At 36.8% G+C, this 17,469-nt stretch overlaps 1 protein-coding gene across 4 annotated transcripts in view; it reads left to right on the forward strand.

The window, feature by feature from the left end:
• The window catches only part of LRP12 (LDL receptor related protein 12), a 71,830-nt gene extending 54,607 nt beyond the window's left edge, over window positions 1-17,223 (forward strand). For 2 of the 4 annotated variants that reach the window (XM_082719097.1, XM_082719094.1), the window contains 5 exons: window positions 6,069-6,271; window positions 7,983-9,087; window positions 10,863-10,995; window positions 14,934-15,800; window positions 16,524-17,223. In XM_082719097.1, coding sequence (XP_082575223.1) covers window positions 6,069-6,271; window positions 7,983-9,087; window positions 10,863-10,995; window positions 14,934-15,800 — 2,308 coding nt within the window. In that variant the 3' untranslated portion in view covers window positions 16,524-17,223. Of the gene's footprint in view, window positions 1-6,068; window positions 6,272-7,982; window positions 9,088-10,862; window positions 10,996-14,933 lie in introns of all 4 variants that reach the window. The other 2 variants (XM_082719095.1, XM_082719096.1) reach the window with 1 other exon arrangement.
• Window positions 17,224-17,469: the final 246 nt, after the last annotated feature.

Genomic DNA, 17,469 nt, shown 5'->3' on the forward strand with positions numbered 1-17,469 from the left:
TAGGACAACACAGATGAGGGAGAACAGAAAGAGAGTGGATGAAAAGGAGCAAGAGAGAACCAGAAGAGCTTCTACAGAATGAGCCCTATTTCCAGAATGTATGGAAAATATTAATACTAACAAAAAGCCAACAAAACCCAAATACAGATTTACTCCAGATGTGATAAACTTTATTATTTTGTTTTTATTTATTGTAATTCCAGTACAATTAGCACACAGTGTTATATTAGTTTCAGGTGTGTAATACAGTGACTCAGCCATTCTTCACATCACCCACTGCTCATCACAAGTGCACCAGAGTTTTTTTTCCTTAATTTATTTTTTAAATATTTTATTTATTTATTTGAGAGGGAGGGAGGGGCAGAGAGAAAGAGAGCATGAGAGAAGAGAGGTCAGAGGAAGAAGCGCAGACTCCCCACCGAGTAGGGAGGCTGATGTGGGGCTCAGTCCCGGGACTCCAGGATCATGACCCGAGCAGAAATGCAGTTGCTTAACTGACTGAGCCACCCAGGTGCCCCTTCCTTAATTTTTTTTATGCTGTGAACACTTTAGTAGTAGATCCTTTCCTAGAATGTTTTTAAACTCACCAATCAGAATACATATTATCACAAATGGAGCCAATTATATCAAAGTATCGCTATGAGATATTTTTACCTGTTTGTATTATAGTAATATATGCTTATTAACATATTAGGAAGTGATGGTTCTAATAGCTACTGTAGTTTCAAGGTGATTTTTGACTGTAAATAGTTATTCTAGATATCTATTAAAGCTGAAATGTAATGTGTAATTATCTATGATCTGTGCTAGTGACATGTACTGTAAATACTATCGTGGTTTGTTGTTTATATTCATAAGTGGAATGCAAAATTTCAGTTAGAGATTGGTGAAAGTAAAGTTGTAAATTTTTCCACCAAACTGAGAATTTGAGAGGCAAATAGAAACACAGAATACTCCCACTTGGGCTTTATTAGAACAGAAGTTCGTTTTAGTATTTGAATTACATCGAAAAGATAACTACTGAAAAAATAGAGCAATCTTGAGTATCTGGTAAAGTAAAAGAAACTTGAAGAAAACCAAAAACAAAGCCTGTGAATACAAAAGAGCACAGGAAAGGAGGAAAATGAAGAATCTCCCCCAATAGAAGGGTGTTCAATAAAAAACTCATTTAACCTTTAAAAGACAGTCTGATCAGGTTTATTGGTTCGTTGATTGGTATGACCCTCCTATAAAGGGCTTCTAAGAACATACCTAAAATAAACGCAGTTTGGAGACGGATAATAGAAAAAGATTAGCTTTGGATATACTGATAAAGAGAAAGCTAGTGTAGGAAGATTAACATTAGGTGTAATTGAGCTTAAGACACAAAATACTAGTAACAATCCACTAGGGAATGGAATCATGATAAACTTTGTATACCTCATAACATAGCCTAAAATACATGCAAAACAGAAAAATATGGAGAATTACCAAGTTTGATCCAGTTAGTGGAAGTTAATAAACATATCTTTAATCAGAATTCCTTAGATTAAACAAAAATAGTAAAGACAGAATATTTGATAAACAAAAATTAACAAGCTTGATCTATTAGGAACATGTATTTTACATATGTGTATGTTTATATTTATTTCCGTGAATAGAGAATATACATTTTTTTCAAAAACATAGGGAACATTTATTAAAAAATTGATTATGTGTTAAACCGCAAAGGAATTCTGAATTCCATTTCCCAGACTTTGCATCATTCAGATTGTGTTCCCTGACCACAATGCAGTTATATAAGAAGCCACAATAAAAAACTAGGGGGAGGGCGCCTGGGTGGCTCAGTGGGTTAAGCCGCTGCCTTCGGCTCAGGTCATGATCTCAGAGTCCTGGGATCGAGTCCCGCATCGGGCTCTCTGCTCAGCAGAGAGCCTGCTTCCCTCTCTCTCTCTGCCTGCCTCTCTGCCTACTTGTGATTTCTCTCTGTCAAATAAATAATAATAAAATAAAATCTTTATAAAAAAAAAAAAAAACTAGGGGGAAGTAACAACAAAACACATTATGTTTGAAAGCATATTCCTAAATAACTCCTGCACTAATGCTGAAAATCACAGTAGAACTCATAAAATATTTTGAAAATAATCATAATGAAAGTATTACATATTAAAACTGTTGGAACACATTGATAGAGTACTTAGTGAAAAATCTACAGCTTGAATGCATAGACTTAAAAATAAGCAGAATGGAAAATAAATGAGCTCAGAATTTACATAAGCATATAGAAGGAAACTATAGGGTGAATCTTAAGTAGAAAAAGTAGTAAGAGAAGACCAGAAAATAAACAGAAAGAATAAACAGGGGCGCCTGGGTAGCTCAGTGGGTTAAAGCCACTGCCTTCATCTCAGGTCATGATCCCAGACTCCTGGGATGGAGCCCCTCATGGGGCTCTCTGCTTGGCGGGGAGCCTGCTTCCCTCTGCCTCTCTGCCTGCTTGTGATCTCTGTCTATCAAAAAAATAAATTTAAAAATCTTAAAAAAAAAAAAAAGAATAAACAATATGATTCAATAAAATAAAAAAACTGGCTTTCTGGAAACCTTGGGAAAATAAATCTCAAGGCAAGACTGAAGAGAAAAGGTACTAGTGAGAATGAGCAAAAATGCCTATAAATTATAAATATAATAATAGAGACTTCTGAAGTCATAAGGTAATATTAGGGTATTATGAATGGTTTGTGGTAACTCTGTCATATAATTTGATGAATTGGACCATTTTCTAGAAAATGTAAATTACCAAAAATGATTTAAGAATTGATTTCACTAAAGAAATTGAATCAGCATTCAGAAAAAGATGCTAAACCTAAGTAGTTTTCCAGGTGGTTGTTACTAAATGAATAGATAAGGAATTCTTTAACCTGATAAAAGGTATTTGTTAAAACAATTTTTAATCAAATTTAATATTGAAGTTAATTTTAGTACCAAGGGCCAGGAAGACAATGCTTGCTTTCACTGCTTATACTAGAACACCGAGTCTCCATGCAACAGGACAATAAATAGAAAGGAACAATATGAAAAATAGGAAGGAAGAGATGAAACTCTCCTTGTTTGCCACTACTGTGCTTATCTCCATAGAAAATCCAAGCAAATATAAAGCCCACAGATACAGGGGAAAAAAGATTTTAATATAAGAAAATGCTATTTGCAGCTTTGTAATGAATTTTACTATCAAGATAAAATGATTTCTACAGAAATTTAAATTCTCAAAAGTGACTCAAAAGGTTAGGGAAAGCTGATTAAGGCAAAAAACAAAGAAATTGAAAATTTCTACCTTAGAGCTATTCTTTAAACAGGCACAGGGCACGGGTATGTGATCATTGTCTTTGTTATATAAACCTATGAAGTATTAAAAAAAAGAAAACCTGAAAATTAATTTTACTTTTAAATGTATTTTAACAGTCCTGAAGGAAATATTAGCAAACCAAATCCAAGAGTGTATATGTGAATAGGTATTCATTGATCCTTTCTTTTGTTCTGGGCAAGGATCCTGCTTTCCTCAATCTTAAACATTTTAGTGGATAAAAGTGTATTAAGGGATTCCTTAGGCTTAAAACTGACTAGCCCACTCATAAACCATTATCAACTTTGGATAAAAGTTTTTTAAAAACTACTCATAAGTCCTGGAAAATAATCAGAAGCTGACAGAAACCAGAGGGAATTAAGCCCTTGAAAGAAGGGATCCACGGTGGTGAGCTACGTTTTCTTCCTGTTAGCTCCCCAGGCCGAATGGAGTAACTAGAACTCAGTCTTGTGTGCTTGAGGTGGTGGTATCACAGGTTGGAGTTGAGGCTATCAGAGTAGCTGGAAATTGAAAAGGCAAATCCCGGAAAGGAGAGAGCCTCAGTGTAGGAAGCCCTTATATCTGTGTATAAATTCTCCTCAGATTTTTTTCTCTTTTCTGAGCTGTGCATGCTTAAGAGACGCTAAGGAACCTGGTAGAAAAAGCTGCTCCAAGATTTCAGCAGCTGTGCACTGCTGCTGAGGCAGAGTTTGGAGTCTGGAGCCTGCTGAGTTTCAGGACCTTGGTAAATACCTTGGGATTTTATTGAAACCATGGAAATGTCATACATTATCAGGAAAGACAACGTCCTAAAATTAAGAATTCACCTAAGACTTAAGGGCAAACCTGAACCAAACCTCCACAAGTGCGTGGTGACCAGACCAGGATGTTCCCTGCATGATAAAATGAAGTAAGTGTAGAAATCTTGACCCATCCCTGAGAACACACAAAAATGAATTCAAGATAAATCCTAGATAGGAACGTAAAAGCTAAAACTCTAAAATACTGAAAGAAAACATTATTGAGTATCTTGGCTCAGGCAAAGGTATTTTAGAGAGGACACTAAAAATACTAAACATAAAGGGAAAAATAAATTAGGCTTCATCAAAACTAAAATTAAAAACCTCTGTTTTAATGATACCATTAAGAAAATGAAAAGGCCATCCATAGAAACCAGAAGAAAATATTAGCAATATACATATCTATATAACTTGAGTCCAGAATATAAAATTCATTTTTATAACTTGAGAAAACAACCCAGTTTTTTTTTAATGGGCTAAATGCTTGAACAGACACTTCACAGAAGATGTAAGAATGGCCAATAAGCACATGAAAAGATGTTAACATTAGTCTTCAGGGAAGTGCACGTAAAACCAGTGAGAGAGGTCAGTTCACACGACTAATGGCTGAGGTTAAAAGGACTGACATCACCACCTACTGGAGAGAATGTGGGGTAGATATCTGTACATATATCTTGCATTATAGACATGCCCCCTAATAGGTACATGTTTATACCACATAGAGAATTTTTAAGTAAATAAGAAAAATTTCTGATAGATGAAGGATGATATAACAAAGCAATTCATAGGAAAAGAAATAGTAAACATAGGAAAAAGTGTTTCAATATCAGTAAATAAGGAAAAGCAAAATAATTGGCAGTTTTTTAAAAAGAATATCCCAGTTTTCCAGAATCATGGAGTATAAGGTTCTTTCATAAAACTCAATGGAAATTAGTTGGTATAAATATTTCTGTCAGTGTCTGTCAGATTTAAAGTGGAATTTTGTCTTTGACCTAGCAATTCTACTTCTAGAAAAATTTGTCTGAGAGAATTATTTGCTCATGTAGAGATACCTGTATAAGGATTCTTTAAAGCATTGTTCATAATAAAAACTAGAAACAGTCAAATTATCTGTCAATCTTTGTTATAGTTACTCAGACTATTTAAAGAGGAAATATCCTGATGTAAAAATCCTTAGAAAATTAATTTCATTATCACAGTTTAAGACAGAGGCAAGAAAATAAATTCACATATTCCTTTCTTGGTGGAGACATGTTATTGAAGAATAGTATTTTAGTTTCTCTTTTTTCATAGCAGTAGCTAAATTTGTATGTGCTTTTGACTTCTTTTGCATGCCCATATTTTGTGAACTACAAGTCAATCTTTGACTTTTACAGAACTTCTGAAAAAAAAAATATATTCACAAACTTGGAGATTTTTTTCTCTGATATTGTTTGTTCATTTTTACTTTTTTTACTTTCCTCGTGCTATTTGCTCTCCTGAAAATGAAAGCTGTAAACTTTTTACTAAGCAAGCAAATGAACCAGTCTAATCTAAGAAGAAGCTGACTTTCTCTGTGTATACTTCAGTTTATCAGAATACGGAGTGGCATTTCTAGTTCAAATACAGGACAATTAGGATATTCTGAATTAGAAGTGATCCTTCCTAAACACAAACAGAAGAAAAAGAAACAAGGTGCCAACTATTTTACCTGAGGGGTTTTTTTAGCATTATTTTGGAATCGGGTATTACTTATGAAGAAGTATTCTTTGAGAATCTGGTAAAGAGATATAAACATGAGGAACATAGAAACAGTGTTATTATTTGCTGATGATATGGTTGTATGCCCACAAAACCCAGGAGAATCAATCAATATGGAGGCTTATAGTAAAGTCCTCAGTAATACTGTATTATTATAAAATTTTTTCCAAAATTGCCCTTATTAATAGCCTTTTCTGACTTTTTATTTCTAGTTTTCAGGATTTTGATATTCAGGGGTCCAGAAGATGCAGTTTGGACTGGTTGACGATAGAAACCTACAAGAACATTGAAAGTTACAGAGCTTGTGGTTCCACAGTTCCGCCACCGTATATTTCTTCCCAAGACCACGTCTGGATCAGGTTCCATTCCGATGATAGTATCTCTAGAAAGGGTTTCAGACTGGCATATTTTTCAGGTGTGTTTTTAAAAAAGAAGAACGATAATAATGAACAGAATTCCGTTTTATTAAGTACTGAGTCACTTTGGGGCCAGTCTTCTAAAACAATATCCATTTAATTGTGACTAAGCCTCAAGGCTATTGACATTGAAGAAGGTTCAGATGCCCTAGAGCACAGTCTTAGAAGAGTGTTTTGTATATTCTAATAAAATGATCAATTTTATAATATGAGGTCAACTTTCTTTTTAAATATTTAAATGCACTTATTTTAAAAGTAACTTTTTTTCCCTTAAGTGTTTACTGATACTCTGAAAATTACTTCAGAATGTATTTTTGTGTCTGACCATTGTCTTTACAGCTTCACAGGAAAGACATTTCATCTCACTTCTGTGACTTATAGTATCAGAAGTCTTCCTATACTGCTCTGAATCTCTGAATCTTTTCTTTCAAAAAGTGTGGCCAGATCATACATACGTGTATAAATCAGAGTATTAGAATTATATATACTTTTTGCTGAAAATCATTTTACATCTTCTAAAATTTGTAATCGTCTTTCACCAAATATGCAGCTTTTTCTCTTTTTTCTTAAAAACCCACTCTTTGTAATACATAGCTTCTGAAGCACATTTTCTGTCACCTCTTTACCAATAAGTAAATTGTTAATGAAGAAGTAAGTATTATCTTAAACATTGTTAGTTTTGGGGACCATAAGTACATAATGTTTGATTTTCTTCCCCTACCTCGTTATTGGTGTATGTTTAGGATGGGACACTTCAATAATTAGAATTTTATAGGCATTTCAAGTTTTTTTCTCTTTCCCCTTACTATTTTGATGATAAATTTTTATCTTTAGCTGGGATTCATGCAGCATTTATGTAAAACAAGAGAATTATAAAATGGAAGTGTTGTGTTATGATACATGAAACATTACCAACCATATATAAAGTTAATCTTAGGATAATCTTAGCAGAAATTTGGGTCTAAATAATAGGATTGAAAACTAGTATATGCTGTATGATACATAGCAAAATATTGTATACATATAATAACTAGAAAAGAATATGAAAAATGAAAAAATTGATTTGGAAAGGTGATTATTGTGGGTGAATTTTTCTCTATTTCAATATGTCTACCATTCTAATGCTGTTTATACAATAAATTATTTTAAAATTTTAGGCAGTATAGTCTATTGGCTCATGTATCTTAGATTACTAAGTGTTCTACAATAAAATAGCTGTCTGTAAAAGCAAAATTGTTCTCCTCCCCTTTGTTTTCCCAAGTTTTTATTTCAATTCCAGTTTAACATGTTAACACAGCATAAAGTTGATTTCAGGAGGAGAATTTAGTGAGTCGTCACTTATATGCAACACGGGGTGCTCTTGTCACAGCAAGTGCCCCCTTACTCCCCACCACCCAGTTAAGCCATCCCTCTACCCACCTCCCTCCAGCAACCCCTGGTTTGTGTGCTCTTCACTTGAGGTCAAAACACAGAGGTCTTCATGGAACAAACAATAGGTGTTTAATAAATTGAATTAAGCCAATATTAATTTGTTGAGCTGATATTAATTTGCCATTAGAACCTATTTTTTAAAATAAGATTTTTTTTAAACCCCAATCATTGGGACTTAGTTAATGTTTATTATAAAAATACCACTTGCTGTTCGTATCTTTTAAAGAGTGGTTTTTCCCCCTTTCCCTGTCCATCTCCGTCCTCTCCATGCCCTCCCAGGGAAATCCGAAGAACCCAGCTGTGCTTGCGATCAGTTCCGCTGTGGCAACGGCAAGTGTATCCCCGAAGCCTGGAAATGCAACAGCATGGACGAGTGCGGAGATGGGTCTGACGAGCAGGTCTGCGCGCGGGAGGCCGACCCCCCGACGGCCGCTTCCTTTCAGCCCTGTGCCTACAACCAGTTCCAGTGTCTGTCTCGGTTCACCAAGGTTTACACTTGCCTCCCCGAATCTTTAAAATGCGACGGCAACATTGACTGTCTGGACCTCGGAGACGAGATCGACTGTGACATGCCAACCTGTGGGCAGTGGCTCAAATATTTCTACGGTACTTTCAATTCTCCCAATTATCCAGATTTCTACCCTCCTGGAAGCAACTGCACCTGGTTAATAGACACGGGTGATCATCGTAAAGTCATTTTACGCTTCACCGACTTTAAACTCGATGGGACTGGGTATGGCGATTATGTCAAAATATACGATGGATTAGAGGAGAATCCACACAAGCTTTTGCGAGTCTTAACGGCTTTTGATTCTCATGCACCTCTTACAGTTGTGTCTTCTTCCGGACAGATCAGGGTCCATTTTTGTGCCGACAAAGTGAATGCTGCAAGGGGATTTAATGCCACTTACCAAGTAGATGGCTTCTGTTTGCCTTGGGAAATACCCTGTGGGGGTAACTGGGGGTGTTACACAGAACAGCAGCGCTGTGATGGGTATTGGCATTGCCCCAACGGAAGGGATGAAATAAATTGCACCATGTGCCAAAAGGAAGAATTCCCATGTTCCCGAAACGGTGTCTGTTACCCTCGTTCTGATCGCTGCAACTACCAGAATCATTGCCCAAATGGCTCAGATGAAAAAAACTGCTTTTTTTGCCAGCCAGGAAATTTTCACTGTAAAAACAACCGTTGTGTGTTTGAAAGCTGGGTGTGTGATTCCCAGGATGACTGCGGTGATGGCAGCGATGAGGAGAATTGCCCGGTGATTGTGCCTACCAGAGTCATAACTGCAGCCGTCATAGGGAGCCTTATCTGCGGCCTGTTACTGGTCATTGCGTTGGGATGTACCTGTAAGCTCTATTCTCTGAGAATGTTTGAACGAAGGTCAGTATCGAGACGAAACTGTAGTGGTTGTGCCTGCTACAGTAAACATGGTCCCAGTGTTTGCAACAGAACTTTAATGTGATCAGCAATAGACTTTGGTTTTATACTATTTTTGAAAATAATTATCTTTCATGATTTATGAAATGACTATGAAAAGATTAGGACTCAAGAGGCTAAACACATTTTAAAAACTAGTAAATAGGGCGCCTGGGTGGCTCAGTGGGTTAAGCCGCTGCCTTCCGCTCAGGTCATGATCTCAGGGTCCTGGGATCGAGTCCCGCATCGGGCTCTCTGCTCAGCAGGGAGCCTGCTTCCCTTCCTCTCTCTTTGCCTGCCTCTATGCCTACTTGTGATCTCTCTCTGTCAAATAAATAAATGAAATCTTTAAAAAAAAAAACAACTAGTAAATACTTTGAGTTACAAGGGGAGAAAAGCCAATCTGTAATTACCAGTTTCTATTTTCAGATTAATCTGTTTTATAGAAACTTTGCAAGCTGCAGTTCTCAGTTTGAAGGTTTTACCCTGTGTTTTTATACATATGAAATCAGCAATTGCAAACATTTGAGAACCTATTATGTTCAAAGCACTATACAGATGAGTAGAAAAATGGACAAGGCATAATCTCACAGGCACTTTACTGTTAGCAGAAAGTCACTGGCGGGTAGAATAAGATGACAAAAACATAAATGAGGTAAGAGCTATAAAACAAAGTGGTAAAAAAGGCGAAAGATACTCAATTTGATGAGAGGATTTGGAAAGGCTTTTATTGAAGAAGCGCCATTTGAAATCTGTAAGTAGAACGTAGATAGGGAGAAGGTATTGTAGTTGAAAGAATTCGCCTGGGAAAATGCGTAGAAGTCGGGATCCCCAACATTGCTTGAGAAAGTTGCACATAGTTCAGTGTGTCTGGAGCCAAAGCTACATATGAAGGGCTAAAAGGTAAAACTTGGAACACGGGGCCAGTGTCATGTTGTGGGCGACCATAAGAGCCATGTGTCAGAGTTCTCAGTTAGTAAGAAATGGTCAAGTATTAAAGGGTGACCTTCAGGGAAGGTTTTCTTCCATGTAGTACAGCATAGACTGGACCTGGGAGAAGCTGATGGTGGAGAAAGAGGTCCCTTAGGAGGCTATTATGGAGACAGTGACCCTATGTTCCAGGAGAATTATAAATGTAAAAAATATTATAAATTTGTAAATATTGTAAAATTGTAAAAAAAAAAAAAAAAAATTCATGTCCCAGGCAGCTAAGCAAATAGATGCACAGAATCAAAGTAATCATGCTGACTCTTTTCTTTGGACAAGTATAAATGGTCAGAAGACTTCTTACTACGTTGCAGCATAAGAGCTCAGAGAAGAATCTGAGATCTTGAGTTTAAGAACAAGCTGTGCCAGAAAGTGTATTAGTGACTCCTTTCACTCTTTTCCTCATCTGTAAACTAAATGTATTGAATTTGATAATTACTTTCACCAAAATCCAACACCCCTTTATGTTCTTAGGGGTTTAAAGATCTAAATACCTTTACCGTTTGTGGGGATTCCTAATTCATTAAAACTTAGTGATTCAGGCTCCTGGTATAAAGCCCCATGAGGATAGACTGTCTTCTTTATCTTTGTATTTTCAGTGTAGAAACTGCATAGTCAATAAATGTTGGTGGACTAAGCTTAAAAAATGGCCAGAATACTAAGGTTCAGATTATCTTCATCGTTGATTAAAAAATTATTAGTTTAACTTGCCTTTTTTTTAACCCTTTTTATCCCCCTGTTTTCTCTCAAAGGTCATTTGAAACACAGTTGTCAAGAGTGGAAGCAGAATTGCTAAGAAGAGAAGCTCCTCCCTCCTATGGACAACTGATCGCTCAGGGTTTAATTCCACCAGTTGAAGATTTTCCTGTTTGTTCACCTAATCAAGTATGTTGCAATTTATGATTTCTGTTTCATAAAATGAATTCTTTATTTGTGTATATAATAAAGGACTTTTGTCTTAATATTTGCAGTAAAATCAAGGATTAAATATATGGAGAACTTGAAATTTTATTTGTTTCATTGTATTTTAACAAATGCTACAAAATCAGTTTTTTATTCTTCTGATTTAGTTATGCAATTCTTTTTTTTTTAAGATTTTATTTATTTGACAGAGAGAGATCACAAGTAGGCATAGAGGCAGGCAGAGAGAGAGAGAGGAGGAAGCAGGCTCCCTGCCGAGCAGAGAGCCGGATGCGGGACTTGACCCCAGGACCCTGAGATCATGACCTGAGCGGAAGGCAGCGGCTTAACCCACTGAGCCACCCAGGCGCCCTAGTTATGCAATTCTTAAGCATTTTACTGTTTAGGATGATTTGGTGCATTAAAATTCAGAAGTAAAGTTTGGTAAGTTATTTTCTTGAACTAAACATCTAGAAGATTAAGAATGAATATTAAAATCAGGATGCTAGTAATATATTAGTAACATGCTAGATTAACCAGTTAATAAGTACAAGTAGTTGCAATTAAGTAACATTTCCACCTGACTTGAGGGAAAACTTCACAGCTAGATCTTATAGTGTTTAAGAATTCATTTCCTTTTCTTTAAATAGTCACTTATTCTTTATTAATGTTTCTAAATTTTTTAAATTTCTATTAGCACTTTGTAAAAAATTTCTTTTTCAGGAATGACTGGGTGGGTGGCCCAGTCCAGTTAAGTGTCCGAGTCTTGATCACAGTTCAGGTCTTGATCTCAGGGTCTTAAGTTTGAGCCCCAGAATGTGCTCCATGCAGAGCTTGGAGCCTATAATCAATCAATCAGTCAGTAAAATTGTTTCTTCCTTTCTTTCCTGTCTTTCCCTTCTTTTTCAATGCTTCAGTTATACCAGGGCTCATAAGAGCATAAGAATGGGGTGCCTGGGTGGCTCAGTTGGTGAAGTGTCTGACTCTCAGTTTCAGATCAGGTCATTATCTCAGGGTCATGGAATCAGTCTCCACTTCCAGCTCCTTGCTCAGTGGGGAAGTCCCCTGGTGATTCTCTCCCTCCGTCTCCCACTGTACCCCACCCCCCTGTAGCCAGTTGTGGAGTTAGAGGAAGCACAGTCTACACAAGGCAGGTCTCATCTTTGTAGAAATTACAAGTTCAGGGGTTCCCAAAATGATTTTCAGTTTTGACAATCACTGCATGGACTTAAAACACACAAAAAGCTGTTATACTCACGGTTATGGTTTATTACAGGGAAGGACCTAGATTAAATCAGCCAAAGGAAAAGACACATAGAACAGGGTTCAGGAGAGTACCAAACATGGATCTACCAGTTCTCCTCTCCCCATAAAGTCAAGACAGTGTTACTCTCTCAACGCAGGGGTATGACGGTTGTGCACAGAATATTGCCACAAGGGAAGCTCACCCAAGACTGGGCCTCCAGAGTTTTTGCTGGGGCTCCATCACATAGGTACGATTAACTGCACAGGTGGCTGATCTGCTGACCCAGCGCACCAACCCTGCCTCACATTGCTGGTGTGGCTTTGAACCTCCCCCTCAGACAGAGCATTCTCTGTATCTGGCTGGCCCAGGACCCTTGGCAAGGACATCCCGTTAGAGATGACATTATAAGGGCTTAGAGATCCTGTCCCAGAAGTAGAGGGCAAAAGTCAGACCTCATCTGGGGTAAGGTTTAATTCTTTACTACATACTACACCATTCTTTAGGTTTATAATTTACCCTTATGAGGGAATTCTTCAACAAAGTTTTAAAATAAAGTACATTTGTGAATAGTAAGCTAGATTTTATTCAGTTTATGAGATTAAACTTTCAAGTTTAAAACTTTTGGTAACAAATTCTCAAATTTTCTTAAGATTTTAAAAAGAAAAATATTCTCAATTACTATCCCATTCAAAAATAGAAACGCTTTGTTTTTCTTTTTCTTTTTTAAGATTTTATTCATTTACTTGACACAGAGAGAGACAGGGAGAGGGGAACACAAGCAAGGGGAGTGAGAGGGAGGAAGCGATCAGGGAACCCAGTGTGGGGCTTGGTGCGGAGCTTGATCCCAGGACTCTGAGATCATGACCTGAGCGGAAGGCATACGCTTAACGACTGAGCCACCCAGGCGCCCCTAGAAATGCTTTCTAAAGAAGGCTTTCTTCTGCATCATAAACTGAAGAAGGATATAAAATTATTCTTAAAACATTCACAATATCCCCATATAGAATCTGTTAAATTAATTTTAATTAAGCAGACTTGTAAGTAAGTAAAGAACTTCACCTCGCTGTGACAGACTGTAATGTGAAAGTCAGCATTGTTGATCTTGATGGGACATAGTTGCATAGAAGGCCAGCTTGTCTGCAGAGCCTTCTGTTCATTGCTGGGTGTAACAGTGCTCACACAAAAGCCTCAGAACTTGAATACTGAATGGTGAGGACCACATGTATGAAGAAGTTCCTTAGGGATGTGAACCTTTTTTTTAAAAAAATTTATAATTAGGTACTTCTTAATTTGAGGAAAATCTCAATTTGTTTAGCAAATCTATGTATGCTAATATTCAAACTTCTTACTGACGATTTGTGGTTTACTAAGGCTAGATTATTAAATATTCCTATGAAAGTAGTTTCTTTGCTTTCTCTAAATTATATTCCTGAGCTTATGTTTTACAAGTAAATTTAATAACCATCTTGAAGAGGTGAAGAGCACATGCTGTCACATCTTTCCTTTCCCTCTTTTCTTCTGTGAAGGTAAAGACAAAAGCTATTCATTTTGGCAGAGGGAAATTATATCACCATTGAAATGGGAGCACATCAACTCACCATTCTTACCCGGAAATACTGTGTGTTAAATACCAAATGCCACTAAAACTGTCTGTTCCAAGTTTGAATACTCCTTTTAATAACCACTAGATGGAGCTTAAAAACTGTTTTAAATAAATGTTGCATGTCTTTAAAATAATCCATAAATGTATTCATCTAGGAAAAAGCAAATTTTCAAAGAATAAAGATATAATTTATGCATAATGCTAAGCTGTAGAAAATAAAACTTAATCTTTAAAGACTCAAAAGAGTCCACATGTCTCAAATACCATTGTGTAGTGCTATAAGCAAATTGTGTTTTTTAATTTATCTCCTGTGCTGTATTATAAATTAATTCTCTTATTATGATAGTAAAAATCAATCTTCAATGTTCATTCATTCAACAGATCCTTGAGAACCAACTGTGAAATGTCACTTTCATTTATTTTAGAAAGTTTCAGTCTTGTAAATCAAATCTAACTTGTTCTGTGTTTAAAAAAAAAAAAAGTTGGGGGACGCCTGGGTGGCTCAGTTGGTTAAGCAACTGCCTTCCGCTCAGATCAAAATCGCAGGGTCCTGGGACCTGGCTGCATCGGGCTCCCTGCTCAGCCGGGATCCTGCTTCTCCCTCTCCCCTACTTATGCACTCCTGCTTTCTCTCTGCCAAATAAATAAATAAAATCTTTAAAAATTAAAAAAAAAAAATTTTAAAGTTGTAGAATAGATAAAGGGCCTAGTTTACCTTCCTAGCTAGAGTATCAAATAATTTTGTTTTTCAACTTTGGTACACTTTTGGAATTGGATTACAATGTACAGTTTTAAAATAAAACAGTTGTAATTGGTATTAAACATCACTTTAAAAGTCGCATATATAAAGTGGAGTGTCAAGAAATTCTAAACCAAGTCATCAGTGGTAACAAGTTATAGATTAGATTCTGTAGTAAGGTGAACCTGTATAGATGAGAGAATTTAATTCATCTTTCATAGACCCTAGCAATCAATAATAGCATTTTTAACCATAACACATTCTTACTCAAAGGGTGTTTTTTATTTTCACACTTTATTGTTGGCTATCTTAAGATCTTTTCTCTTTTTTTGTAGGCTTCTGTTTTGGAAAACTTGAGGCTAGCAGTACGATCTCAGCTTGGATTTACTTCAATCAGGCTTCCAATGGCAGGCAGATCCAGCAACATTTGGAATCGTATTTTTAATTTTGCAAGATCACGTCATTCAGGGTCATTGGCTTTGGTCTCAGCAGATGGAGATGAGGTCGTCCCTAGTCAAAGTAACAGCAGAGAACCTGAAAGAAGTCACACTCACAGAAGTCTGTTTTCCGTGGAGTCCGACGACACAGACACAGAAAATGAGAGAAGAGATATGGCCGGAGCATCTGGTGGGGTTGCCGCTCCTTTGCCCCAGAAAGTCCCTCCCACAACAGCAGTCGAAGCAACAGTGGGAGCGAGTGGAAGCTCCTCGACTCAGAGTACCCGAGGCGGCCACACAGAGAACGGAAGGGATGTGACAAGTGTGGAGCCCCCGGGTGTGAGTCCGGCCCGTCACCAGCTCACAAGTGCACTCAGTCGTATGACTCAGGGGCTGCGCTGGGTACGTTTTACGTTAGGGAGATCCAGCTCCGTAAATCAGAACCAGAGTCCTTTGAGACAGCTTGACAATGGGGCACATGGCAGAGAAGAAGATGATGATGTCGAAATGCTGATCCCAGTTTCTGATGGAGCTTCAGACTTGGATGTGAACGACTGCTCCAGACCTCTTCTCGATCTTGCCTCAGAGCAAGGACAAGGGTTTAGACAGCCGTACAGCGCGACAAACCCTGGAGGAAGGCCAAGTAATCGAGACGGCCCCTGTGAGCGCTGTGGCATCGTCCACACTGCCCAGATCCCGGACACTTGCTTGGAAGCAACGCTGAAACAGGAGACGAGTGATGATGAGGCTTTGTTACTTTGTTAGGTACGAATCGCAGCCAGGGGGGTTGTGTACAAGGGGGGCATTGCTCCGTTCGTTGTTTTGTAACTTTACAATTAAACTGGTTTTAATTTAAAAACAAAAAAAGATGCAGGGTGATTTCTTATTACCATATGTTAGCCTGCATGGTTAAATTAAACAACTTGTAACTCTATGAACTTTAGAGTTTACTATTTTAGCAGCTAAAATTGCATTATGTATTCATATTGTTCAGCAATGTTCTTCCATTTGTTCCTAATTGTTTATTATCCTGGTACTGTAGTCCACAGTAGAAGTATGGCTGCTGAAACCCATCCGACCGTCAGTCGCTCTCTCCTGTGTTAAAACATTTGTTTGTACAAAATAATACCTTCTTTTCATTGAACTCTTTATGCTTTTTGCCAATACATCTTACAACTTAATATACCAGATGTTAAGGTTGTTAATGTACAAAAAAAGGCCCCTTATATTCACCTATGTTTTTATTTGTGTAACATTGGTCTAAATATTAATGGATTTCATCATAATAGGAGCTTGTCAAAGGGAAAAACCTCGTCTAAAAATTTTTCTCTTACATTTAACATTCAGTGATGTGAAATTTAGATAGAGCTAGACAAATTAATGGCAAAAACAAAACTTTTATAGATTTTCTAATGTTGACTTTAATACTCAAATATGGTACAAGCCAAATGGTAAAATCCCATCATTTCTTTTTTCATTTCTATTTAGGGACAGAATTAAACAGATGAAGATATTCTACTATGCATTAAATCTTGAACTTTATAAAATATGTACAAAAATTGTACAAGAGAAGTTCCAACTGGTAATGTCCTTCCCTGGTACAGGGTTATGCTTGTATTGGACCCTAGGGATTTGCACTAAAATCATATCAAGGTCACAGATGAGTTTAGTGCACAAGCACTATCACTTTAAATACTGTCATTTGCTATCACAATGACTATATATTTCCATAGCTTTGGGGGGGGAGCATTTTTATTACAACTTGAAATTGCTTTGCTGGTTTCATATTTATTTGTTGTATTTAAAGACTACATTATTGTAAGAGTGGTTTTCAATATATTTTATTCATGGGGGGTCATGCTACATGTCGAAAAGCAAATTAAGAAATCATTCGGATCGACCCCCCTTCTTTTAAGTAGAATGAATTGCAAACCCCGCATATTTTTTTATTGTCAATTCTTGTTTATTTATTCTTTAGCTGTCTGTTTTAGTAGCTTAATGATTGAGTATGGAAAATGTATTTGTGTGTGATTATTGCTATTTATTAAATTTTCAATACTTTGCTGAATGTCATTTTAAAGCATGTTTGAGGTCTTGTGTATCTGTCGTGTTATGCTGTCAGGAAGAACTGACTGAAATGTTTTAATATGTATCAGAAATTAAAATCATTTTTTTTGTATTGCCTTGAGGTACTTTTTAAATCAGAGTTGCTCTTTATTTTTCTTGCAATATTTGGGTACAGATACAGCTGCAGGCTGTAAGATACGCAGTGTGTCTAGAAGAAAACTCGAAGGGTAGATAGTCTTCCTTAACCACTTTATAGTAAAGTAGCAGGTTGTACCAGCACTCGAGGGTCAAAATTCCTAAGGAACTGAATAAATTGGCCTTTGAGAACACTGTTTCTTAATTAATATTTCTTTAAAGATACAAGAAC

This window comes from Mustela nivalis (genome assembly GCF_964662115.1).
Source record: "Mustela nivalis genome assembly, chromosome: 2".
Lineage (NCBI taxonomy): Eukaryota > Metazoa > Chordata > Mammalia > Carnivora > Mustelidae > Mustela > Mustela nivalis.